This window comes from Myotis myotis, unplaced genomic scaffold, assembly GCF_014108235.1.
Source record: "Myotis myotis isolate mMyoMyo1 unplaced genomic scaffold, mMyoMyo1.p scaffold_m19_p_2, whole genome shotgun sequence".
Lineage (NCBI taxonomy): Eukaryota > Metazoa > Chordata > Mammalia > Chiroptera > Vespertilionidae > Myotis > Myotis myotis.
In genome coordinates, this window is record NW_023416324.1 from 85,080,134 (window position 1) to 85,105,989 (window position 25,856).

General features: G+C 44.9%; 1 protein-coding gene and 1 pseudogene across 2 annotated transcripts in view; both read left to right on the plus strand.

The window, feature by feature from the left end:
• Window positions 1–25,856, plus strand: part of ELOVL2 (ELOVL fatty acid elongase 2) — a 78,237-nt gene that overhangs the window by 47,470 nt on the left and 4,911 nt on the right. The window contains exons 3-7 of one of the 2 annotated variants that reach the window (XM_036351888.1): window positions 4,807–4,994; window positions 15,903–15,980; window positions 20,432–20,603; window positions 23,433–23,557; window positions 24,053–24,187. In XM_036351888.1, the coding sequence (XP_036207781.1) occupies window positions 4,807–4,994; window positions 15,903–15,980; window positions 20,432–20,603; window positions 23,433–23,557; window positions 24,053–24,187 (698 nt within the window). The remainder of the gene's footprint in view (window positions 1–4,806; window positions 4,995–15,902; window positions 15,981–20,431; window positions 20,604–23,432; window positions 23,558–24,052; window positions 24,188–25,856) is intronic. The other variant, XM_036351889.1, reaches the window with a different exon arrangement.
• On the plus strand, window positions 17,003–19,175 carry LOC118677102 (annotated as a pseudogene).

A 25,856-nucleotide genomic window follows, 5' to 3' on the forward strand; every position in this document is an offset into this window, starting at 1 on the left:
GTTGATCCTGTGCGACCTGCCCCGCCCAAGCCCTGCACACAGGCATTTGCCGGATAGCCTCAGGCAAAGGCTAGATTAGCACCTCCCTAGAGGACAGAAGTTCTCTCACTGCTGACACAGCTGATTCTCATAGCCACTTGGCCTGGAGGTCAAACCCTCCCTGGAATTAGCTACAACAATCAAGATTTAACTATAAGACTGCGAACAAAGACCACTAGGGGGTGCACCAAGGAAGCATAACAAAATGCGGAGACAAAGAAACAGGACAAAATTGTCAATGGAAGATATAGAGTTCAGAACCACACTTTTAAGGTCTCTCAAGAACTGTTTAGAAGCCGCCGATAAACTTAATGAGATCTACAAGAAAACTAATAAGACCCTCGATCTTATATTGGGGAACCAACTAGAAATTAAGCATACACGGACTGAAATAACGAATATTATACAGACTCCCGACAGCAGACCAGAGGAGTGCAAGAATCAAGTCAATGATTTGAAATGCGAGGAAGCAAAAAACACCCAACCGGAAAAGCAAAATGAAAAAAGAATCCAAAAATGCGAGGATAGTGTAAGGAGCCTCTGGGACAGCTTCAAGCGTACCAACATCAGAATTATAGGGGTGCCAGAAGATGAGAGAGAGCAAGATATTGAAAACCTATTTGAAGAAATAATGACAGAAAACTTCCCCCACCTGGTGAAAGAAATGGACTTACAGGTCCAAGAAGCGCGGAGAACCCCAAACAAAAGGAATCCAAAGAGGACCACACCAAGACACATCATAATTAAAATGCCAAGAGCAAAAGATAAAGAGAGAATCTTAAAAACAGCAAGAGAAAGAAACTCAGTTACCTACAAGGGAATACCCATACGACTGTCAGCTGATTTCTCAACAGAAACTTTGCAGGCCAGAAGGGAGTGGCAAGAAATATTCAAAGTGATGAATACCAAGAACCTACAACCAAGATTACTTTATCCAGCAAAGCTATCATTCAGAATTGAAGGTCAGATAAAGAGCTTCACAGATAAGGAAAAGCTAAAGGAGTTCATCACCACCAAACCAGGATTATATGAAATGCTGAAAGGTATCCTTTAAGAAGAGGAAGAGGAAGAAAAAGGTAAAGATACAAATTATGAACAACAAATATGCATCTATCAACAAGTGAATCTAAGAATCAAGTGAATAAATAATCTGATGAACAGAATGAACTGGTGATTATAATAGAATCAGGGACATAGAAAGGGAATGGACTGACTATTCCTGGGGGGGAAAGGGGTGTGGGAGATGCGGGAAGAGTCTGGACAAAAATCATGCACCTATGGATAAGGACAGTGGGTGGGGAGTGAGGGCGGAGGGTGGGGCGGGAACTGGGAGGAGGGGAGTTATGGGGGGGAAAAAAAAGAGGAACAAATGTAATAATCTGAACAATAAAGATTTAATTTAAAAAAAAGAAAAGAAAAAAAAAAAAGGAGGCATTAAAAAGAAAAACCCGAAATGCTCTCTTGTATCCATTTTAAGAGTAGGATTGGCACTTTCCGCTATTACCTGAGTCCTGATCTATCACCCCATGGAGAACTTGCCAATCCTGCACTTTCCCAGGGTGGAAAGGCTGCAGTGGGGTTAAGAATAAGGCTCCTTGGGCCTACCTTCTCCCATGCCTTTACATTTACCTTTCGGGCACCTTTCCTTCCTCAGAAAAGCATGGACGTATTTCTTGTATAAAATGTTCCATCTGACTGGGAGTAACCTTAATTCCTCTGCTAGCAAGCATATGTGTTAAAAGATCAATACAGAGTCTTATTTCTTTAGACTCAGTATGGCACATCTTCTTAATCTAAGAATCTATACAGAGTCTTCTTTCTTTGGACTCAGTATGGCACATCTTCTCAATCTAAGTTCTGTACTATCCACCTTCTTACCCTACTTATCCTCTGTAGGGGGGTCTGCAGTACCCTGGTGGAGTCCTATCCGTCCCGAGTGTGGGGTTCTCAATGGGGGGGGGGGGGGGGGGCTTACCTAGGGGAATCCTGTTCCAGGGCTTCCCAAAGGTGTGGACGGAGTCGGCGGAGACTATCCACCCTCTCCTACGGTGGAGTCCTATCCATCCCGAGAGTGGGGCTTACCTAGGGGTCCCTGTTCGGGCGCCAGATGCCGGGGTCCTGCCCCAGCAGGTCCAGGGGTTCCCCATAGGTGTGTACGGAGTCGGCGAAGAAGGAAGGACACGGAGACAGTGTTCAATTGATCAGCAGCCTAGCCAGGATCTCCAGCCAGGATCTCCAGCCAAGTTCTGGTCTGGATCTCCAGAGAGGTTCTGCTTAGGATCTCCAGCCAGGTTCTGTGTCCATGTTCTCTTGCTAGGTTCTTCAGCCAGGTTCTGTCCAGGTTCTCCAGCCAGGTTCAGTCACCAGGTTCTAGTCAGGTTCTCTTGTCAATTTCTGTAGTCAGGTTCAGTCCAGGATCTTTTGCCATGTTCTCTCACTAGGTTCTGTCTCTAGGTTCTGAGGCCAGTTTCTGTCCAGGAACTTTTGCCATGTTCTCTCCAGCGAAGTTCTTCTGTCTCTAGAGAACGTTCTGTGTAGGTTCTGTGCCTAGGGTCTGTCTCTCTTGGTTCCGTATTCTAAGTTCTGTGTTCTAAGTTCTGTGTTCTTAGTTCTGTCTTGCTGTCTTATTACATCTGTATTTATACCAGTTGATTCAATCCTATCAATCTCTATTACAAAGGTTAGGGTGTTTCTTATTCCATTCCAGGGAGTAAAGATTATGTAGCTTAAGCATGATTGTTCGTAGTTAAAGTGATTAATTACCCACCTGGCACTTAGCTAAGAGGTTTTATTCCCTCCCTAACTTCAGGGGAAAATCCCTACCTGGGGAAACAACCTTTCTCAGAGACCTTGGTTAAAACACATAGTGCCAAGAAGGTGAGCAAACATATTAAGAACAGTATGCCATATATGCCAGGTCCCTTGAAACAGCAAGCATGGACCAGCTCCCGGCACAGGACACCTTTCAGGGCAAACCAGCTGGCCCCCACCCATGCGCCAGGCCTCTATTCTATATAGTAAAAGGGTAATATGCCTCCCAGCACCGGGATCAGAGTGACAGGGGGCAGCGCCCAAACCCCCTGATCGTTCTGTGGCTCTGTGTGTGACAGGGGGCGGGGCCACAACCTCCCTATCCGCCCTGCTCTGTTCGTGACAGGGGAAGGAGCCCCAACCCCCTGATCGGCCCTGCTCTGTGCCTGATAGGGGGGAGCTCCCCAACCCCCTGATCACCCTGCAGCTCTGTGTGTGACAGGGTGCGGCGCCCCAACCCCCCCACCCCACGGGCCCTGCTCTGTGTGTGACGGGGTAGAGCTATAACCTCCCCATCGGCCCTGCCGTGAGTGTGAGAGTGGCGGCGCCCCAACCCCCTGATTGGCCCTGCTCTGTGGGTGATAGAGGGTGGCGCCCCAACCCCCTGATCCACCCTGCTCTGTGTGTGACAGGGAGCGGTGCGCCAACTCCCCTATAGGCCCTACTCTGTGAGTGACACGGGGGAGCTCCTCAACCCCTTGATGGGCCCTGCTCTGTGCGTGACAGGGGGGAGCTCCCCAACCCCCTGATGGGCCCTGCTCTGTGTGTGAAAGGGGGGAGCTCCCCAATCCCCTGATGGGCCCTGCTCTGTGTGTGACAGGGGGCGGCGCCACAACCCCCCAATTGGCCCTACCCTGAGCATGACTGAGGGTGGCATCGCAACCTCCCAATCCGCCCTGCTCTGTGCATGGCAGCAGGTGGCACCCCAACTCCCCAATCGGCCCTGCTCTGAGCCCGACCAGGGGCTGCACCTAGGGATTGGGCCTGCCCTCTGCCACCCAGGAGCAGGCCTAAGCCAGCAAGTCATTATATCCCGAGGGGTCCCAGACTGCGAGAGGGCACAGGCCGGGCTGAGGTACCCCCACCTCCCCCCGAGTGCACAAATTTTTGTGCACCGGGCCTCTAGTATATATATAAAAGGCTAAGTGTCTATCCATCCGATCAGTGGCCATGATGCAAACTGACCACCAGGGGACAGATGCTCAATGCAGGAGCTGCCATGACGTGCACTGGCCATCCTATATAATAAAACGCTAATATGCAAATTGTCCCCTCTACCGGGAGTTCAACCAGGGGCTGGAGCTAGCCAGCCAACTGCTCACAGCCCCTCCTCCAGCTGGCCTGGCCCATTGGCCCCGATTGGGGCGGGCTGGGCAGCCCCCATCTGTGCACAAATTCGTGCACCGGGCCTCTAGTTTAAAAATAAACAGCACCACCAACCTGGCACCGGCAAACCAACACTAGGCTTTCCCCAAGTGGGACACAGGCCCCACCATCACCTCGGAGCGACACCCCACCAAATCGCAGCCGATGCTGCCAAGACCCCATGGCACAAAATGCGGCCCACAACCCAGCCCGGAAACAGTGGGCTCCGGGTAATGATGTCACATAGCAACGCTCAGCTTCCTCTTCCTAGCGACTAACATCCTTGGAGTTTCTTCAGTCCACGAACCCGTCTTGCTTTATAGCCAGGTACAAACATTTTACAGTTTAACCAAATGTCTGTGAAGCATTTTCCGATGCCCCTCATTTGATCCTCACAGAAGTCTTGGAGTAGGTAGATAGGAGACTCTGTAGAATCCTATTTTCTTTTCATTAGCAAGATGTGAATAGCGATATTAAAGTATTTCTTCTAATTAATTTCCTTTCAATGTGCATGAATCCATGCACCAGGACACCAGTACCTTATAACTGAGCAGTTACTCTGCAGGATTCTCACTGTCTGTTTCTTTTCAGATTCTCGAGTCAGAGGATGGTTCATGTTGGACTCTTACCTCCCTACCTTTTCTCTTACTGTCATGTACCTGCTTTCAATATGGCTGGGTAACAAATTCATGAAGAACAGGCCTGCTCTCTCCCTGAGGAGCATCCTCACCTTGTACAACCTCGGCATCACACTTCTCTCCATGTACATGCTGGTGGAGGTAAGTGCCGGGGCACCTAACCTGGCCCTGTCCCACCACTATTCCCGTCATTGGGAGGCATTTAAGGGCAAGCCCACCTAGCCTCCCAGAGCTTCTCAGGCTGCTTTCAGGTCCCAGGTACCTGTTCCCGCACCTGATAGCATTCAAAAGCCCCTAGGTCTTGTTTCTGACTTGAACTTTTCTTATCCAAATTTAGGCCTATTTCTTTAGTCCTTAGTCTTCCATTGTAATTTAAAATCACAGTTTAGATCTGAATGCGTGCTTAAAAATCATATGTAATAATTTTCTCCTTTTATGGATTATTAGAGGCCCAGTGCACAAAATTCAGGCACGGGGTGGGGGTGTCCCCTCACCCAGCCTGCACTCTCTCAATCCGGGACCCCTCAGGGGATATCTGACTGCTGGTTTAAACTGGCAGTTGGGAGAGAAACCAAGATGACAGCATAGGTAAACACCGGAAATTGCTGCCTCACACAACTACTTCAAAAATACAACTAAAAGATAAAACAGACATCATCCAGAACCACAGGAAGGCTGGCTGAGTGGAAATTCTACAACTAGAAGGAAAGAGAAAAGCACACTGAGACTCAAGGAAGGTGCGGAAGTAAAGTGCAGAGGTACGAAGGCCCACGTGGAAAGGGCTGGCAGCTGAGGACGTGTTGCACGTGGAAAGGGCTGGAAACTGAGGACACAGGGGGGAGACACAAGCTCCCGACTGCTCTGAACTCCAGTTCCAGGTGAGTCTCTGGGGACCCAGACTCATACGGGGAGAAACTGGACTGTCTGGCATCGGTCGGAACTTGAGGGCGGCTTTCTCTCAGAGGTGCTTGCAGCGATTACCGGGACACTGAGACGCGGGGCCTCTTAGGGTAGGACTGAGGACCAGCCATAGTTGGTTGCTCCGCCCCACCCAAGCTGTGCAAAGAGGCTTTTGCATATGAAAGGCCTGGCCCTTTGCAGTCTGAAAATTATCTAACAAACTGCAGCTGGGTCAGAGAGACCCTGAACTTCCAAAAGAAGGCCCAAGGCCCCACAGCAGCTTGCATTGCTTCACAGCTGGGCCTCATCTGGGCACCTGCAAACCCCAAACAAAGAAGAGGAATCTGCAGATCTCTCCATAGCTCCTGCTGGGTAGCCTCAGGCAGAGGCTAAATTAGCACCTCCTTAGATCCAAGAGCCAGTGTACCCAGTGGTCAGAGTGGGACCATCCAGATTACAACTCCTCAGATCCAAAAGGGACACACTCAGGGGGCAGACTCAGTGAGCACCAAAGCCCCACTGAAGCAAGTCTTGCCCCAGAAGAGTGTCTCCAACACAGAAGTTCTCCCACTGTAGACACAGCTGATTCTCACAGCCAATTGGCCTGGAGGTCTATTCCTCCCAGTGATACCTACAACAATCAAGGCTTAACTACAACAAGACTGCACAAAGCCCACAAAGGGGTGTACCAAGAGTGTCCACCTCAGGTAATTGGGGAGGCTGAGCCACTGGGCCCTATAGGACACCTAGCACACAAAGCCACTCTACCAACACAGGAAGCATAAAAAATGCGGAGACAAGGAAACAGGTCACAAATGACAGAAATGGAGGAAAGCAAACTACTGGATATAGAGTTCAAAACCACACTTACAAGGTTTTTCAAGAATTTTCTAGAAACCGCCGATAAATTTAGTGAAACCCTCAAGAAATCTAGTGAGACCCTCAAGGTTATGAAAAAGGACCAACTAGAAATTAAGCATACACTGACTGAAATAAAGAATATTATACAGAGTTCCAACAGCAGACTAGAGGATCTCAAGAATCAAGTCAAAGATTTGAAATACGAAGAAGCAAAAAACACCCAACCAGAAAAACAAAAAGAAAAAAGAATTCAAAAATATGGAGATAGTGTAAGGAGCCTCTGGGACAGCTTCAAGCATACCAACATCCGAATTATGGGGATGCCAGAAGAAGAGAGAGAGCAAGATATTGAAAACCTATTTGAAGAAATACTGACAGAAAACTTCCCCTACCTGGTGAAAGAAATAGACTTCCAAGTCCAGGAAGCGCATAGAACCCCAAACAAAAGGAATCCAAAGAGGACCACACCAAGACACATCCTAATTAAAATGCCAAGGGTAAAAGACAAAGAGAGAATCTTAAAAGCAGCAAGAGAAAAACAGTCAGTTACCTACAAGGGAGTACCCATACGACTGTCAGCTGATTTCTCAACAGAAACTATGCAGGCCAGAAGGGAGTGGCAAGAAATATTCAAAGTGATGAGTGCCAAGAACCTACAACCAAGATTATTTTACCCAGCAAAGCTATCATTCAGAATTGAAGGTCAGATAAAGAGCTTCACAGATAAGGAAAAGCTAAAGGAGTTCATCACCACCAAACCAGTATTATATGAAATTCTGAAAGGTATCCTTTAAGAAGAGGAAGAAGAAGAAAAAGGTAAAGATACAAATTATGAACAACAAATACACATCTATCAACAAGTGAATCTAAAAATCAAGTGAATAAATAATCTGATGAACAGAATAAACTGGTGAATATAATAGAATCAGGGGCATAGAAAGGGAGTGGACTGCCCTGGTCTGTTTAGCTCAGTGGATAGAGCGTCGGCCTACCGACTGGGGGGTTGCAGGTCCGATTCCCGTCAATTGCATGTACCTTGGTTGCAGGCACATCCCCAGTAGGGAGTGTGCAGGAGGCAGCTGATCGATGTTTCTCTCTCATCGATGTTTCTAACTCTCTATCCCTCTCCCTTCCTCTCTGTAAAAAATCAATAAAATATATTTAAAAAAAATAAAATATATTAAAAAAAGAAAGAAAGGGAGTGGACTGACTATTCTCGGGGGGGGGGGGGGATGGGAAGAGACTGGACAAAAATCGTACACCTATGGATGAGGACAGTGGAGTGGAGGTAAGGGCAGAGGGTGGGATGGGAACCGGGTGGAGGGGAGCTATGGGGGGAAAAAAGAGGAAGGACTGTAATAATCTGAACAATAAAAATGTAATTAAAAAAATAAAATAAATAAAATAAAAACGGGAATTAAAAAAAAATAAAAATAATAAAAATATACTGGCAGTTGGCCATCCCTCTCACAATCCTGGACTGCTGGCTCCTAATCACTCACCTGCCTGCTTGCCTAGTCACCCGTTTCAGCCCCCTCTGCTGGCCTGGTCGCCCCCAACTGCCCCCCCCCCCCCACCGGCTTGGTCACCCCTCACTGCCCCCCTCTTCCGGCCTGGTTGCCCCTCACTGCCCTCCCTGCCGGCCTGGTTGCCACCAACTGTGCCCCCTGCTGGCCTGGTCATCCCTCACTGCTCCCCCACGCAGCCTGGTGTTCAGTCATTTGGTCGTCCCTCGCTAACCCCCCTGCCGGCCTGGTTGCCCCACGCAGCCTGTTCGGTCTTCCAAGTTCGGTTGTTTCAGATGTGACAGCCCCTGGCTCTGTGTATATATAGATGATACTGTGGCTTAGGAAAGTTACATGATTTTCCTGAGAATAGACAGCTATTGAGTAATAGAGCATTTTTTAAATTAAATACCAAATGCAGTTAGTTTGACTGAAATACAAGTACATCGTCCTCTAAAGAATACTTCCCACATCTTAGGTCTGCTGACCCTGGGATAGCTGTTTCTCAGAACTGACTTCTTCTCAGCTCAGCTCTAGCTGCCCTCATTACAGCATGTGTTCCCCATGCCTTTGTAAAGTGCCAAACCCAGGTATTTTACAAAAAACAAAACAAAACAATTGTCCTGCCTATACAACCTAAGTCCTGACCAACAGAGGGAGGGGGAGGGGGAGAGACAGGAGGAGGGACAGAGATAAACATAAAATATTTTTTTAAGGAAAAGTTAGGATAAAATCATTCATATAAATTATAAATGGCTGTTTATGGCACAAGTATAGCTGCCTTCCTTGTATCCTTGAACTAAAAAATAATAATAATAATAAATCCTTGCTAAAAAACAGGTTGTCTCACCTATGGATTTTAGTATGTGCATTAGTCTGAAATTTACCATTCTAATAATGGTAAACAACCATTACCTAAAATGACTGTAATAAAACTAATAATGGAGTTTGGGGCATCAGTCAGAGAGCAGAAGATGGGTGGGGTTTGGGGTGAGGAAAGCCATGCTGACAGGTCTAAAATTACATACATAGGTGCTTACCGATTTACCTAACCCTGAAAGGGGAAGTTTTGTTTTAGGTTCTCTGCTAGGTGAATTTTAGTTCACGGATGAGCTTGTGAGGTAGTAATTTACCCATGTATAACCAAGGGGAAGATACTCCAATTGGATTGTTGTCACAGGGCGCAGCTGTATTAGAAGGGCAGCTCCAACACCTGCCGGAGCTCTTGTGGTGGAGTCAGGAGATCCAAATTCATGTCATCTGTCACTTCCTCTATCATTTAGAGGAAGCCTTCAGCCCTTCTGGACTTTAGGCAATTTCTCTCTGGAATGGAGATGTGGTACTTGTCCAAGGGTGCTCATGAGTGAGATGTTAGGGTTATCAGTTCTGTTCAGTGAGCACGTGGTGCAAAGTGTACTAGCCGGGGGGATAGAGATGGAGCGGCGGGTTCTGCACACAGGTGCTCACAGAGGAGAACAGCAGGAGTCAGTAAGTGTGAAAAGGCTGTGTACATTTTAAAGTGAACATCAGTCACCATCAACAGAAACAAGAACAACCAAGTAAATGGTTTCTTAGGGAGAACTTCTGCACGGAGCTAGTTTCCTGCTACAAAATTTATCCATTTTCTCTTCTCACACTTTTGTATCTCTACTATCAGTTGCCACCTCCTCAACTCCTCCGATTATAACCTCTTTCAGGATGGTCATAAGGTCTTTTCTTTGATAAGTTTGGGGTACATTTAATAGATACCAGTCGAATGATAAGTTGCATTAACCTTGCTGATTTGTTATGCCCAGACCAGATGTTTGCTTAGTCTAGGAAATTATTGCTAAAATTATTAATTCTCTCAACAAATATGTATTGAGTTCCTTCCCTGTGTCAGATTCTATTCTTGATTCTAGAATAGAGCCTTTGCCTATTGCAGCGATTTTCAACTGGTGTGCCGAGAGAATTTTTAAAACATGCAGTACCACCCTAGCTGGCTTGGCTCAGTGGCTAGAGTGTCAGCCTATGGATCAAAGGGTCCCAGGTTCAATTCCGATCACGGGCACATTCTAGGTGTGGGCTTGGTCCCCAGTGGGGGATGTGCAGGAGGCAGCCAATCAACGATTTTCATCATTGATGTTTCTATCTCTCTCTCCCTCTCCCTTCCTCTCTGATATCAATAAAAATATATTTTTTAAAAATGCAGTCCCCAACTATTTAGTCAGGGGCACTGGCCTCTTCAAATAAAAGATTTGAAATAAAGATTGTCAAATAAAAAAATTGTAACAGCCAACACAATAGCCATCTGGTGTGAATGATTCAAAATTATACCTATTTTTTGTCAATCAGCAAAAAATATCTGTTTTTTGGTGTGTTGAAGAATTTTAGTAATGTATGTGTGCCATGAGATGAGAAAGGTTGACAGTCACAGCCCTAGTGCATTGAAGGGTGATGGCCGGTGGTAGGCAAGAATGCCTCTGGGAGGAGGTGATATTTGGGCTGAGACTGACTGATGAAAGTAAGCCAGGCATCTAAAGATCTGGGGAGAGGAGACACTGGAGGAACAGCAAGTGTCAAGTTCTTGAGGCGGTGACAAGCTTGGTGTTCAAGGACCATAAAAATAAATAATGTAGCAAGGACACAGGAGACAGGAGAGAATGATTCAAGATGAGTTGGGATGTGGCATATCAAATAGGGCCTTGTAAGGCATTTGACTTTTATTCTAAGTATAATGGAAAGCCACTGGGGGATTTTAATGAGGGGAACGATATGATCTCCCTTTTAAAATAGATTATTCTGGTTGCTACATGGAAAATGGACATGAGAGTGAGTTGTGAGGCAAGAATAGAAGCAGAGCCCAGTTCAGATACGATTGCAGTACAACAGTCAACAGATGCTAGTGGCTTGGATTAAGGTGGTGGAGGTGGGGAGAAGCCCGTGGATTCTAGCCGTACTTTGGAGTGGCCCTCGCCTCCTGAAGGCTAAGCCTGTTTGACAGCCTGGTTTTCTTCAGCACATAGGTTGGATGGCTCCTGCACACCAACCCAGCTAGTGGGTTAGGAATGGTTCAGGGCGAGGCAGAGCCTCCTGTAGCTTGGCTGCTTAATTCTGCTGTTAGCTCTTAAATTGTCAGGTAGTTCTACAGAGGTGATACAGGGATGGGGGTGGCCTGGATAAATCTAATTGAAGCAGGAAATGTCGCAGGGTACAGGATATGGTGTGTCCTCTCCACTGCTATATTGTTAGGGTACAGTGAAGAGATTAGAGCTCCTTTCTACAGAACTGTAGCCTGTAGAGGATATGAATAGGGGATATTAATCAACCTTTCTGCACAGTGTTAAACAGCTTTCCTGTTTGAAAAATGCACTAATACACAAAAATTCACCTATACTTTTAAGTATCCTTAGATCTTCTGTAGCCCGTCACTGGTTTCCACTTGAGCACCAAGTGCATAAAATTCTAGGGACTGTGGAGGGTGATTTGTAATAAATAGATCCCATCAGGAAAATTCAGTCTTTTTTCCTTTCACTGGATCTATTTATCCTGGTAATCTGTAATTATGATGTTAACTGAAAAGTGCTTTGATTAGAGGGAAAGCGGTAAGTCAGGATAGTAGAGTAAAAACAAAGATTCTAAAATATTATAAACTAGGGTCGATGCACGGATTCATGCACTGGTGGGGCCCCTCATTCTGGCCTGCGGGGATCTGGCCGAAAGTGTCTCTCTGACATCCCCCAGGGGTCCCAGATTGCAAGAGGGTGGTTCTCAGGTGATGCACCCAGAATCAGGCTCCCGCCTTTCTGGTTCCAGGTACACGAGAACCGCCACTGCCATCGCCACAGCTCGGCAGCTCCTGCATTGAGCATCTGCCCCCTGGTGGTCAGTGCGTGTCATAGCTACCAGTCAGAGTGTCTGCCCCCTGGTGGTCATTGTGCATCATAGCTACCAGTCGAAGGGTCAAACAATTGGACAGTCGCTTAGACTTTTATATACTAGTATATATATATATATATATATATATGTTTTTAGTGCTCATCTCTTTTAAATATTCAGTTCATTAATATCTTGTCCCTCCTGCTCTGTGTATATAGTTTGACAGTTCTCTGCCTTTACACATTTCTAATAAGCAGCAGAGAGAAAGCTTTTGTATATAATACCTTGTGTAAATCAAAGCCAAATGCCTTATATTTTAGAATTTTTTTTATTGAAAATATATATTTTATTGATTTTTCACAGAGAGGAAGGGAAAGGAATAGAGAGTTAGAAACATCAATGAGAGAAACATCGATCGCCAAAACCGGTTTGGCTCAGTGGATAGAGCGTCGGCCTGCGGACTGAAGGGTCCCGGGTTCGATTCCGGTCAGGGGCATGTGCCTGGGTTGCGGGCACATCCCCTGTGGGAGATGTGTAGGAGGCAGCTGATCTATGTTTCTCTCTCATCAATGTTTCTGGCTCTCTGTCTCTCTCCCTTCCTCTCTGTAAAAAAAAAATCAATAAAATATATTTAAAAAAAAAAAAAAAAGAGAGAAACATCGATCAGCTGCCTCCTGCACACCTCCTACAGGGGATGTGCCCACAACCAAGGTACATGCCCTTGACCGGAATCGAACCTGGGACCCTTCAGTCCACAGGCCGGCGCTCTATCCACTGAGCCAAACCGGTTAGGGCAATATTTTAGAATTTTAACTTTCTTTGGTAATAGTGGAAAGAAGGGAGAAAACCTCTTCTGTAGAATTTTCCACAAAGAATAAAAAACCTTTTTTGTGGAAAGAACACTAGATAAGGAATTAAAAAGGCCTGAATTCCAACCATTGTTCTACTTTCAGGTTATGTAATTTACTTGTGTATTTACTGAGGATTTTTTATGTGGTAGGCATTGAACAGGGGACTATAGATGCAAAGATGAATGAAAAAAAGCATAGATTTCATGAAGCTTTATTATTTTGAGCTAGGGGAATATGGGCATTAACCAATTATAGTCACACAAATGCTTGATTACCACATAGCATAGATTAATGAAGAAGTGGCATAAGAACTCTCCTGAGCCCTGGTTTTCATATCTGTAAAATGATACTAAATACGTACTTCATAAAATTATTGAGATGAGCAATTAAGATAAATATTCTATACCAATATAGAGTATTATTAAAACTACTAGAGGCCCGGTGCACAAAAATTTGTGCACTCGGGGGGGGGAAGAGGGGGTCCCTCAGCCTGGCCTGTGCCCTCTCGCAGTCTGGGACCCCTCGGGAGATAATGACCTGCTGGCTTAGGCCTGCTCCCGGGTGGCAGAGGGCAGGCCCAATCCCTAGGTGCAGCCCCTGGTCAGGCTTAGAGCAGCGCCGATTGGGGACTTGGGGCGCCGCCCCCTGTCAATCACAGAGTAGGGCAGATCGGGAGGTTGAGATGCCACCCTCAGTCATGCTCAGGGTATGGCCGATTGGGGGGTTGGGGCACCGCCCCCTGTCACACTCAAGGCAGGGTTGATGGGGAGGTTGCGGCGCCACCCCCTGTCACGCACAGAGCAGGGCCCATCAGGGGGGTTGGGGCTCCTTACCCTGTCACGCACAGAGCAGGGCCCATCAGGGGGTTGGGGAGCTCCCCCCTGTCACTCACAGAGTAGGGCCGATAGGGGAGTTGGGGCACCGCCCCCTATCACACACAGAGCAGGGACGATCAGGGGGTTGGGGCGCTGCCCTCTATCACCCACAGAGCAGGGACGATCAGGGGGTTGAGGCACCGCCACTGTCACACTCAGGGCAGGGCCGATGGGGAGGTTATGGCTCTACCCCGTCACACACAGAGCAGGGCCCATGGGGGCTTGGGGGGGTTGGGGTGCCGCACCCTGTCACACACAGAGCCGCAGGGCGATCAGGGGGTTGAGGAGCTCCCCTGCATCAGGCACAGAGCAGGGCTGATCAGGAGGTTGGGGTGCCTTCCCCCGTTATGAACAGAGCAGGGCGGATAGGGAGGTTGTGGCCCCGCCCCCTGTCACACACAGAGCCGTAGGGCGATCAGGTTGTTGGGGAGCTCCCCCGTATCAGGCACAGAGCAGGGCTGATCAGGAGGTTGGGGCGCCTTCCCCTGTCACGAACAGAGCAGGGCGGATAGGGAGGTTGTGGCCCGCCCCGTCACACACAGAGCCGTAGGGCGATCAGGGGGTTGGGGAGCTCCCCCCGTATCAGGCACAGAGCAGGGCTGATCAGGAGGTTGCGGCGCCACCCCCTGTCACTCACAGAGCAGGGCCGATCAGGGCGTTGGGGTGCTGCCCCCTGTCACACACAGAGCAGGGCCCATCAGGGGGGTTGGGGCTCCGTACCCTGTCATGCACAGAGCAGGGTCGATCAGGGGGTTGAGGAGCTCCCCCCTGTCACGCACAGAGCAAGGTCGATCAGGGGGTTGGGGCGCCGCCACTGTCACACTCAAGGCAGGGCCGATGGGGAGGGTATGGCTCTACTCTGTCACACACAGAGCAGGGCCCATGGGGGGGGGGGGGTTGGGGCGCCGCAACCTTTCACACACAGAGCCGCAGGGCGATCAGGGGGTTGGGGAGCTCCCCCGTATCAGGCACAGAGCAGGGCTGATCAGGAGGTTGGGACGCCTTCCCCTGTCATGAACAGAGTAGGGCGGATAGGGAGGTTGTGTCCCCGCCCCATGTCACACACAGAGCTGCAGGGCGATCAGGGGGTTTGGGCGCTGCCCCCTGTCACGCTAATCCCGGTGCTGGGAGGCCTCTCGGCTCCGCTGATCCCAGTGCTGGGAGGCATATTACCCTTTTACTATATAGGATAGAGGCCTGGTGCAGGGGTGGGGCTGGCTGGTTTGCCCTGAAGGGTGTCCTGAATCAGGGTGGGGGTCCCCACTGGGGTGCCTGGCCAGCCTGGATGAGGGGATGATGGCTGTTTGCAGCTGGTCACACACCCTTCAGGGTGGAGGTCCCCACTGGGGTGCCTGGCTAGTCTGGGTGAGGGGCTGAGGGCTGTTTTCAGACTGGTGAGTGACTGAAGCTCCCAACCTGTCCTTTTTTTCTTTTTTTTTTTTGTTTTGGGCCAGCTTTAGCTCTGGCTCCAGCTCTGAGGCCTCTGCTGCTGAAAGCAGGTATCTGGTTTTGTTTGGGTTCTATAATCGAAACAATGTATAACTCCAGCTCTGAGATCCCGGCTCGCAGGTTTCTGGGGTTTTGTTTAGCTTCTATATTTGTTACCATGTTTCAAACTGCAGGCTCAGAGACCAGCAAGGCAGGCGGGGAACGTTGGTTTCCTCCATCACTGAAGCAAGCAAACCTCATGTTAGTTTCAAGCTGCCTGGCTGCCGGCCACCATCTTGGCTGGCAGTTAATTTGCATATTGCCCTGATTAGCCAATGGGAAGGGTAGCGGTCATACGCTAATTACCATGTTTCTCTTTTATTAGATAGGATGGTGTAGTTTCCTCACATTTATTTACATTTAATTCTACATTTCATTTGTGGAAATATATGACCAGGTAATTCCTTACAAAAAATATTATTTTACTCAAATGATAGCTAAATTCTGTTTCTTTTTTAGATTTAATTTAAAAATAAAAAATATTAGAACTAAATTACATTAACTTCTGTAAGGACTGTAACCATTGGTATCAGTTCACAGCAAGTATTAAACTCTTTGACAATAAGTGTTTAAGGACAGGATCTAAAGCAAAGTCAAGTTCTGGGAAGTTTTACTCAAACCTTAAGTAGATGCCAACTAGGAACATGAATGGGAAATTGTTTTTATCCAAATTCCTGTGTTGATCCCTCACCTTTCTTGTTTCTTTGGCAGCTTATTCTCTCCAGTTGGGAAGGAGGCTACAACCTGCAGTGTCAGGATCTTGCCAGTGCCGGGGAAGCCGATGTCCGGGTGAGTCATGAGGAGCAACTCGCCACCTGTAACCTTTCTTGCTGAAAAGAACTGAAGGCTCCCTCCTCGTAGCTATGAGGATGGGGGCTGGGGTAGATGAGAAAGGAACGCCTGTTCTAATAGAAATGTTTGGTAGCAAAAATGCTTTTCAAATGGCCAACCGTGGGAGACAGACTGAACACATTGTGCTATGCCCGCGTAATGGACCTCTTTCATGATGGAGTGAGGGGGTCTCTGCAGGGTTACAGAACCTCCTCCAGGGTATGGCTACATGAAGAGAAGCAGCCTGTGTAGCCCTTGTTTACAGCGTAGTACCTTTTGTGCGAGCAGTGATATGAATACATGTGTGTATTGCTCATGTCTTTAAAGGAAACAATGGCAGAATAAACCAAAAGCGAACAAAGTGGTTTCCTTTGGGGCAGGGAACAATGAAGAGGGGACAAGATAGAAGCTGGACTTCTCTTAATGTGCATTGTCTTACATTTGACTTTGGAACCATTAACTGTTTTACATAATTATGAAACAAAATTAAATCTAAAAAAATAAAAAAGCAGGGCAGCTTCCCAAAAGAAACTTCCCAAATTTTATTTGGAAATAAAATAAAATAAATGAATATACCATATATTAAGTTGGTGACATAATCAGCCAAAGAAGAATTATTTCAAGTAACATTAAAATCCAGTGTTTTGAGTGGGTTTCACTAGTAAGATATATCTTATCAGTATTCAGTAACTTTTTATTGCTATTAATAAAAATATTGGTATTGCTTTTTTGAGACTATTATAGGTACATAGTAGGATAAAGTAATTATACAATAATGTTAATATCATTACAACTAATATTTAAACATAAAAGAAAGAAGAGATCAGTAAGAAATTTAAATGAAACACCATAATCATAGATTCAAATTGGAACTATCAGAACTAACTTGATTCTTTCTAAAACAAACATGTTTTTATTTTTCTGTAGAAAAGGCCTAGTTAGTCTGTGAGGAACAATAAGCAGAGAATCCCCAGATTGTGTTCTGTAAATACTGTACTGTATTTACAGAACAGAGCAGATCTGTTCAGGGTTGCCTTATGGATGCCAATCTGAGTTCTCAACTTGATCATCGTAAAACATGACCAAAAGAGATGGGTTCTTCGCGAATCGGACAGCTTTTGGGTTGGGTGGGAAATGTGTATGGGGAGAATCCAGGAGCTCTCATGGCGGAGAGCCAGGGAATAGCCAAGGCTGCTGGTCGACCAAAGATCCAGGCGCCTCCTGGACAGGACAGGGTGAGTATCCAAAGGAACACCGACTGCAGTGGATTGAAACATATAAAATTTATTTTAAAAACCACAAGCTTAAAATGATGCTAAAAAATCCTCATTGTTTTTTGAAGGTTGCAAAACACCAACTCATTGTAGAAAAAAAATTAAAGGGAAAGAATCAAAAGTTGTCTTGCCTTTCATGTGTGCATCTCCAAAGAGGTAGAGTTCTTCCTAGAAGAGCAAAGGCATGAGGAGCAAGAGAATTGAAATCATCAATTTGGAACACCTCCTGAAGTCATCGATCAGACAGCAGTGATGAGGAAATGATAAAACTGTTGGGTGAAAGTTGAATGGAAACTTTGTAAGGATTGGATTAGGCTGTTAACACCTGAACTCACTGTACAGGAATACACTGTACAGGAGAACCAGAAATGATGCCCCTCTTTTTCGTGGACTTCAGAGGCGGTCGCTGCTTCAGGATGAAGCTGAACACCTCTTTTCCAGCATCTGGCTGCCAGAGACTCATTGAGGTGGACAATGAACGCAAACTCAGAAGCGTATGGCCACAGAAGTTGCTGCTGACAGTCTGGATGAAGAATGGAAGGGCTATGTGGTGTGAATTAGTGGTGGGAATGAAAAAACAAGGTTTCCCCATTAAGCAGGTGTCTTTTGGCCATGTCTGCTGGCTGCCGAGTAAGGGGCATTCCTGTCATAGACCAAGAACTGGGGAGAGAGAGCAGATCTGTTCAGGGTTGCCTTATGGATGCCAATCTGAGTTCTCAACTTGATCATCGTAAAACATGACCAAAAGAGATATTCCTGGAGAAAGATTTATTCCTGGTTGTTCTGATACTACTGTGCCTCATCGCCTGGGGCCCAGAGTGGAATCTGCAGACTTTTCAGTCTCTCTGAGGAAGATGATGTCCACCAATATGTTGTGAGAAAGAAGGTTAGAAACCTCAGACCAAAGCACCCGAGATTCAGTGTCCTGTTACCCCACGTGTCCTTCAACATAAACATCGGCTCTGAAGAAACAATGTACTAAGAAAAATAAGTAAGAGGCTGCAGAATATGCTAAACTTCTGGCCAAGCGAGTGAAAGAGACCAAAGAAAAACTCCAGGAACAGATTGCCAAGAGGCATGGGCTACCTTCTCTGAGAGCTTCTACCTCTAAGGCAGAGTCCAGTCAAAAATGGGATTTTCTAAGAGTAATAAATAAGAACAAACTTTAAAAAAGAGAGAGAGAGAGAAAAAAAAAAAGAAATAATGTCCCTCTTGATGTGATAGGAAGTTTACAGAACCACCTTTGAAGGAATCTTGCCCCCAACTTAACCTGAGTCCAGTCAAACCTCTAAGAGCTAGTTACAGAAAATGTGGGGGATGGAGAAACAGGCTAAATAACACCAGGAAAAAACAGTCATCCAAATCCATAATAATATTATTAGAATTCTCTACAACAGCTGATCTAACTTTTTTAAGAATAAAAGACATGAAAGAAAAGGGGAGAGCAAGGAAAGGGAGAGTGATTGGTTAGAAGAGACTTAAGAACCATAGCAAACAAATGCAGCTGGACCTTGTTTGGACCCTGATTTAAACAGATCATTTATAAAGAGACATTTTTGAGATAGGTTTGAACATGGACAAGGCTATTAGAAGATAGTAAGGAAATATTAATTTTATTAGATAATGTCACTGTGGTTATGTCTAAAAAACTCACTATTAGTAGTTTCTATAGATAAAATAATACTTTGAATTTTCTTATATGCTGCACTCATCCCCCCCCCCCAAAAAAAGTGGTGGGAAATAGAATTGATTCAAAAAATTTGGAATCATATTGAAATTCAGTGATAGATGCCACAAATTTTATTATACTTGTTCTCCCTGCACTTGTGAATGTTTGAAAATTTCCATAATAAAAAACATGGGTTATTAATGAGGGAGATGGTGGAAATCCTTTTAATTAAAATCTTTAACATGTACATTTTTAAAGCACCTTCAAAGCAAAAATGCAAAAAAGAAAAAAGGAAGATATATCGATATCTCTACACCCATTTTATTTCTGATATCTCATCACAGACCAGTACACATTGGGATACTTTACAGTCCTCCAAAGGTCATTGTTGCATGTATGTATTATTTATATTTATGGTTTAATTTTTTTGGATTAATATTTTGAAGATTTATTGTTACCTGAAACATAAGAAGCCACCGCACCTTATCTTCCTGAGAATAGATAGCATGTATCCTAACTTCAAAGTTCCTGTTATATAGCGTCTCCTCTCACGTTGGCATGTGAGCGCTGAGGGGCTCGGAGGGAAGGGAAGTGGTGCTCACGACCTACTGCCAGTGAGGAAGAAAAGCATCTTGATTTTGAACCTTTTAGTTTAAGGAAGAGGCAAGGAAGGAATAGTCGTGGACTGCTCCCGGGTAGTATAATGTTAGGAGACACAAATGTACATTAGAGGAACAGATAACAAGTGAAATCTAGCGTAACCAACAGTAGTGATCTGTTGAGTGTGAGGCCCTGAGCAAAGGCAAGACAGTTTCTGTCTTCAAGTGATTGGCAGTCTTTTGGGAAAGATAGATTCATAATACTGACTACACTTTATGTGGTTATTAAAAGAGGCATAAAATAGTTGGGGAATATACATGAAGAAGCAGTTGATTCAGCCTGAGAAAGGAAAGAGGTAGAACTCCAGAGAAGGGTGGTTTTAAGAGGAGTATGAAGCCCTATCCGGTTTGGCTCAGTGGATAGAGCGACGGCCTGCAGACTGAAGGGTCCCAGATTCGATTCCGGTCAAGGGCATGTACCTTGGTTGTGGGCACATCCCCAGTAGCCGGTGTGCAGGAGGCAGCTGATAGATGTTTCTCTCTCATCAATGTTTCTAACTCTCTATCCCTCTCCCTTCCTCTCTGTAAAAAATCAATAAAATATTTTTTTTTAAAAGAGTATGCATTGGTTCTGTAGGTGCAGGAAAGTAGCTTGATCAGACATGAATTTTGGAAAGATGATACTAGAGCAGGTTGGAATGCTGGGAATAAGGAACAATGGAGGCAGAGAAGCCAGGCAGACGCTCTCCTGGTAGTCTGACAGAAATGCATGCTGTGGGGCGCAGGACACAGAATGCTGAGCGGGAGGGCAGCGCGGGAGCGTTTTCATTGCTCACCTTTTATTTTTCCCATTTACATTTTTTACAGGTAGCCAAGGTGTTGTGGTGGTACTACTTCTCCAAATTAATAGAGTTCCTGGACACGATTTTCTTTGTTTTGCGGAAAAAAACCAGTCAGATTACTTTTCTTCATGTATATCATCATGCCTCTATGTTTAACATCTGGTGGTGTGTTTTGAACTGGATACCTTGTGGGCAAAGTAAGTGATTTTGTTAACTTTTTCAGTTCTATGTAATGGATCTTTCAAGGCCTCTAGCGTGTCTCCTGTGTTGAGCATTGCGTGCAGGTCAGGAGAGGACGAGGGGCCATGGCATAGCCCGCTTTGTCACACAGCAATGCACATGTTTGCCAGTGGCCCTTCGTTTCTGGTCTCTGATACTGGCAAAGTCTGGGTGTTACCTTAAATTTTAAAAATGTTTCCTTTTTCGTGCACCATATGTCCAATGGCCAGAAGCACATATCCTGGCTGGAGTGGTTTTACTCCAATACCCGGGGCTGAAGAAATACTAGGAAATGGCACCTTTCAGTCACCGCTTGGCCATGGTATAGATTGAGTCATTTCAGCTTTTAGGGCTTGTTTTTCCATTTTGAAAAAAATGAAAGCCACGTTGCTGACCCACCAGAGTATTGGCTTGTTTTGTTTACTAAGAACTATAATAATATGTTTTACGCACTCATTCATATCTATATATTTTGAATGGAACAAAAATTTCATGAGACAATATTTAGCCTGGCTCTGTCCCTTTATTTCAAATTCTATTTTACTTTTTCAAAAAGTTGGTGACAATCTTACTGCATTGACTTACTAATGGGTTGGTTATGACCTGCAGTTGGAGAAACCCTGAGCTAGAGAGAGCAGTACTTTCTATCTGATATTGTCTTATACCCAAGAATTAAAGGATATTCTATGAACAATCAGAATTGCTAAAACTTAAGTCAATATTATCTTGTGCTAGGATTTAGGATCTTGTGGAGATGAAATTTTTAAAACACCAAGGATATTTGGGCTACATCAGTGACTGTGAAGATGCAAACTCACCCCACAGTCTGAAGAAGGGAGTTGCTGGGGTACCATGAGCAGAGAGAGATGCTGCCCCACCTCTCCTGGCCTGACAGAATCTGGTTTCTTGAGTTCAGTGATTAAGACCATAATTGACTTACACTGTAATCAATATATAGACTATAATCAACACCAAAGGACAGTGATCAGGTTATTTTTATGATTGTCAGCAGTTTCATTACAAATCACTAAGCATATAAAGTGAGTCTCAAATAATCACTGTATAAAGACATAGAATTCCTATGAATAAAATACTACGTGTGAGATAATTTCTCTTCAATCTAGAATATTATAAAAATTATAAGCAGCAATAAATTTTTAATTGATGAAAATGAAAACTCAGGTGGCTAGAAAATATCACTAATATAGCTCAGAGTACCTGGTACTCTGAAACTGTATTTGTGTTTTCATATAATTCAAGTGCCCTACCAAGTTATTCCAGCCAGTGTTTCTTGACGCACTAGATGCATGGTGTTACTCCTCTTGTTCCTTACTCGTTGCTTTGCATTTATCTATCCAGATCTCTAACCCAGGACTGGGAAACCAGGCTAGAGAATTTAAATTAATTAACCAGTGCCTTTTAGTTTATATAGTATTATACCATCTCAATCCTACCACAAGCCTTAAGAGATAATTATTATTATACCCATTTCCCAGGTGAGAAAAATAAAAATTTACCAAGTCAAAGTAGCATATCCAAGGGAACTTAGCTAATAGGGGGTCGTGTAGCTCCACAGTATCTTTTAATAGGATTGATGGCTCGCAGACCAGCCCTCTGGACCCCAAGCTCACACACAGAACAGTACCCAGCCCAAAGTGAACACTAGTAAACACTGTACACATATTGATTGAGTTAAGCCTCATAATAAATAGTGAGTTCCCTGTTTCCAGCAAATAATCCCTTCTGACATCTTCCCTCTTACAGCTACATCCTTTCGACCCTTAGTTGACCAACATAGAACTGTTCCTCTCCCTTGGTGTCCTGAAACACCATTCACCTCGCTGGTGGCAGTGTAGGAGGATGTCGTGAAGATTGTGGCAGGGGCTGGGGGAGTGCTTCAGCACAGCTACCACAGCAGATGCCCTAAAATCGGATTTTACGTAGTTTTTGTCCTTTAGTCATGAGTTATGAGTTAATCCATCTCTCCTTAGTCCCAGCCTTTCCTCATCCTGCTGGCTCTTCTTTCTCCCCCATATTCGCTCACCTTCCCCACCGTCTCCTGGTTCCTAGGTTCCTTTCAGGTAGATTTTATTAACTTAATTATGAAGAGCAACATATTTTCCTTGATTCTTGAGCAGCTTCTTCAACCATGTCCTGAAGGCTCTCTTTCTTTTCTTTTTTTATCCTTACCTGAGGATATTTTTTCCATTGATTTTTTTTTTTTTTTTAAGAGAGAGTGGAGAGAAGGGAGAAGGGGGAAGAGAGAGAAACAAACATTCATCAATGTGAGAGAGACAATCAATTGGTTGCCTCCCTTGCCTCCCACAAGTGCCCTGGACCAGGGCCAGGGATGGAGCCTGCAACCGAGGTGTGTGCCCTTGACCGGGAATCGAACCCGCTGATGTTTCAGTCCTAGGGCCAAACCGGCCAGGGCTGAAGGCTCTCTTTCTCGAATCAGGATGGCTTATCGAAGATTTAGCTAAAGCAGATACTTCTGTCATTGGCTTTAAGCTAACATTTTTTTTTCTCCCTGATTAGCTGACAGCAATGAGTTAAAGGGACAGTAAAACCTTTGCACAACAGGAATTACTGGTTTGGCTGGCACTCTAAGCACTATGCAGCTTAGTCCCATTAGGTGACTTGCTGAATCCTGGAGTGATGGCATAGTAATCAGGGAGTTTGTCAGTGTGAATGTTAGTGTCATTTTGTTATTCATCTTCATGATGAGCAGGAAGGATCTCACTTGACAAAGAATGAACAGTCCTGCTTTCTAGAAGAGCAGTAATTCCTGTGTGGTACTTTCATAGGTTTCTTTGGACCCACTCTGAACAGTTTTATCCACATTCTTATGTATTCCTACTACGGACTGTCTGTGTTTCCGTCGATGCACAAGTATCTGTGGTGGAAGAAATACCTCACCCAGGCTCAACTGGTATGTCCTCCCTCCCTCCTTTCAGCTCTTCTCCATGTGAAGTTCCTACATATTCGCATGGGTTGGGGAAAGGTCACAGCAATCCCAGCCTTCCTAGAAGTCAGCGGCTTTGCCACAGGTGATAGAGATACCTATTTTTCTCTAAAGAGGGCCTATTAAGAATGAAACCTTGCAGGCTAAAACCTCCTTTGCGTATGTCATTAGCTTATTCCTTGCTTTGAAATGTAGACAATACTTTTAAAATTAATGTTGTTGTTAAATCATTTCAGCTGCTACTTTTCCATGAGAAAAGTAATGAGCAATTAAGTGAGCAATTATAGTTACTTACTAATAACATTTCTGGATAGGATAACAGGCTGCTTTAGCGGTTTTTTGTTTTATTCTTACACAATTTAAGGAGTCAAAGTAATTGATCTCTAGATGTACAAAACTTCACGGCGGTCCGTGTGTGGCTCGGCTGGCTCCCTCACGTGGTGCCCTTCCTGCCCTTCCCAGGTGCAGTTCGTGCTCACCATCACCCACACCATGAGTGCTGTCGTGAAACCCTGTGGCTTCCCCTTCGGGTGTCTGATCTTCCAATCTTCTTACATGCTTACACTAGTCATCCTGTTCTTAAATTTTTATTTCCAGGTAAGTTAAATGTAAATGTTCAGTGGTAAAACCTAAGAGACTGTGCACCTCTGCATTATATATTTGTTTCATTTTACTGATAAAATATTATAGTAGCACATGTTTGTTGATAAACTCAAATAACAGATATGCACAAAGTAAAAATGAAACCTGCATCCCTAACTGCCCTCCCAAGGAAGGAAGTCCTCCTCAGAGGAGAACTTATCCAGTGTCAGTTGAGTGGGCATTTTGTAGACATTTTTCAATGTATACATATAAAGTTTTATCAGATATTATGCATTTGTATCCTACAGTTGCACTGTGCTACCAAAGCCTGAAGTCAAAAAGTTAAACGCTGTATACAGTAAGACGGATCCAGGAAATTTATGTGAATGAAGAAAATCATGGGCTAAATGAGTTTAATATTAAAAAGTTGTTTCCATATCAGCTACTGTGATGTATAGACTCATTGTTCCCTTGGAAAGCATTATTTTCAGGCAACGAGTGTGCAAAGGTCACATTGACTTTTTTTGAGTATCATTTTCTTTTTTTTTAATCTTCACCTGAGGATATGTTTTTGTTTTTTACTGATTTTTTTTTTTAGAGAGTGAAGAAGAGGGGGAGGGGGGGAGAGGAGAGAGGAGAGAGGAGAGAGGAGAGAGGAGAGAGAGAGAGAGATGCATTGATATGAAAGAGAAATATCGATTGGTTGCTTCCGTAAACATCCTGACCGGGACAGACCTGCAACCTAGGTATGTGCCCTGACCAGAAATAGAACCGTCGACCTTACACAGAACCGTCACCTGGTCCACAGATGACGCTCCATCCAACGAGCTACCCAGGCAGGACAAGTGTTATTTTCTTTTTAATTAACAATTTAAAGGGAGGAGAGCTTCAAAATGCAATTTCAAAGCACCTCTGTGATACAAGAACTGATAAAGTGGTAACCGCACAGGCCTCAGGCGGTTGTAGGTTTGTTTGTTTTTTATTTTTTTAATATATTTTTATTTCAGAGAGGAAGGGATAGGGAGAGAGAGATAGAAACATCAGTGATGAGAATCATTGTTTGGCTGCCTCCTGCACACCCCCTACTGGGATTGAGCCCACTATCGGGGTATGTGCCCTGATGGGGAATCCAACTGTGACCTCCTGATTTATAGGTTCACGCTCAACCACTCAGACACACTGTCTGGACTGGTTTAAGTTTAATTTGCTCTCCTTTGTGGGCTGGAGAAATAGAAAACTTCATGAAAAAAATGAGAACATACATTTATATTCAAAACAGTACTTTTGAAATTGTATTCAGCTATATTTTCTTCTTCTTCAGACATACAAGTGTTTTCTGATTTTTTAATTTGCATTTGCTGAAAGTCAACCCGTAGTGTTTTATACAAAGTACAAGTGTGGGAACTGAACTTTGGACAGTTTTTCAGCTCTTGTGTTTCTGAAAGTAGACTGGCTAGGCTTTGTCTGTTATAAGAGATAAAAGTTTCCTTTGAGAATTTCTAAAGAAATAGGCATTGATAGAACCAAACAAAGCCATGGGGGGTGGGGTAGCGGGTGGGGGTGGGGGGGTGGAGTAAGGGGCTGAATGTTGAAATTTGAAGAGAAGCACAGAGCCCAGCAGGGGTCGCCAATGGCACTCAGAGTTTTAACTCTACTTGATTCAATTGAATCTTAGTCTTTTAAA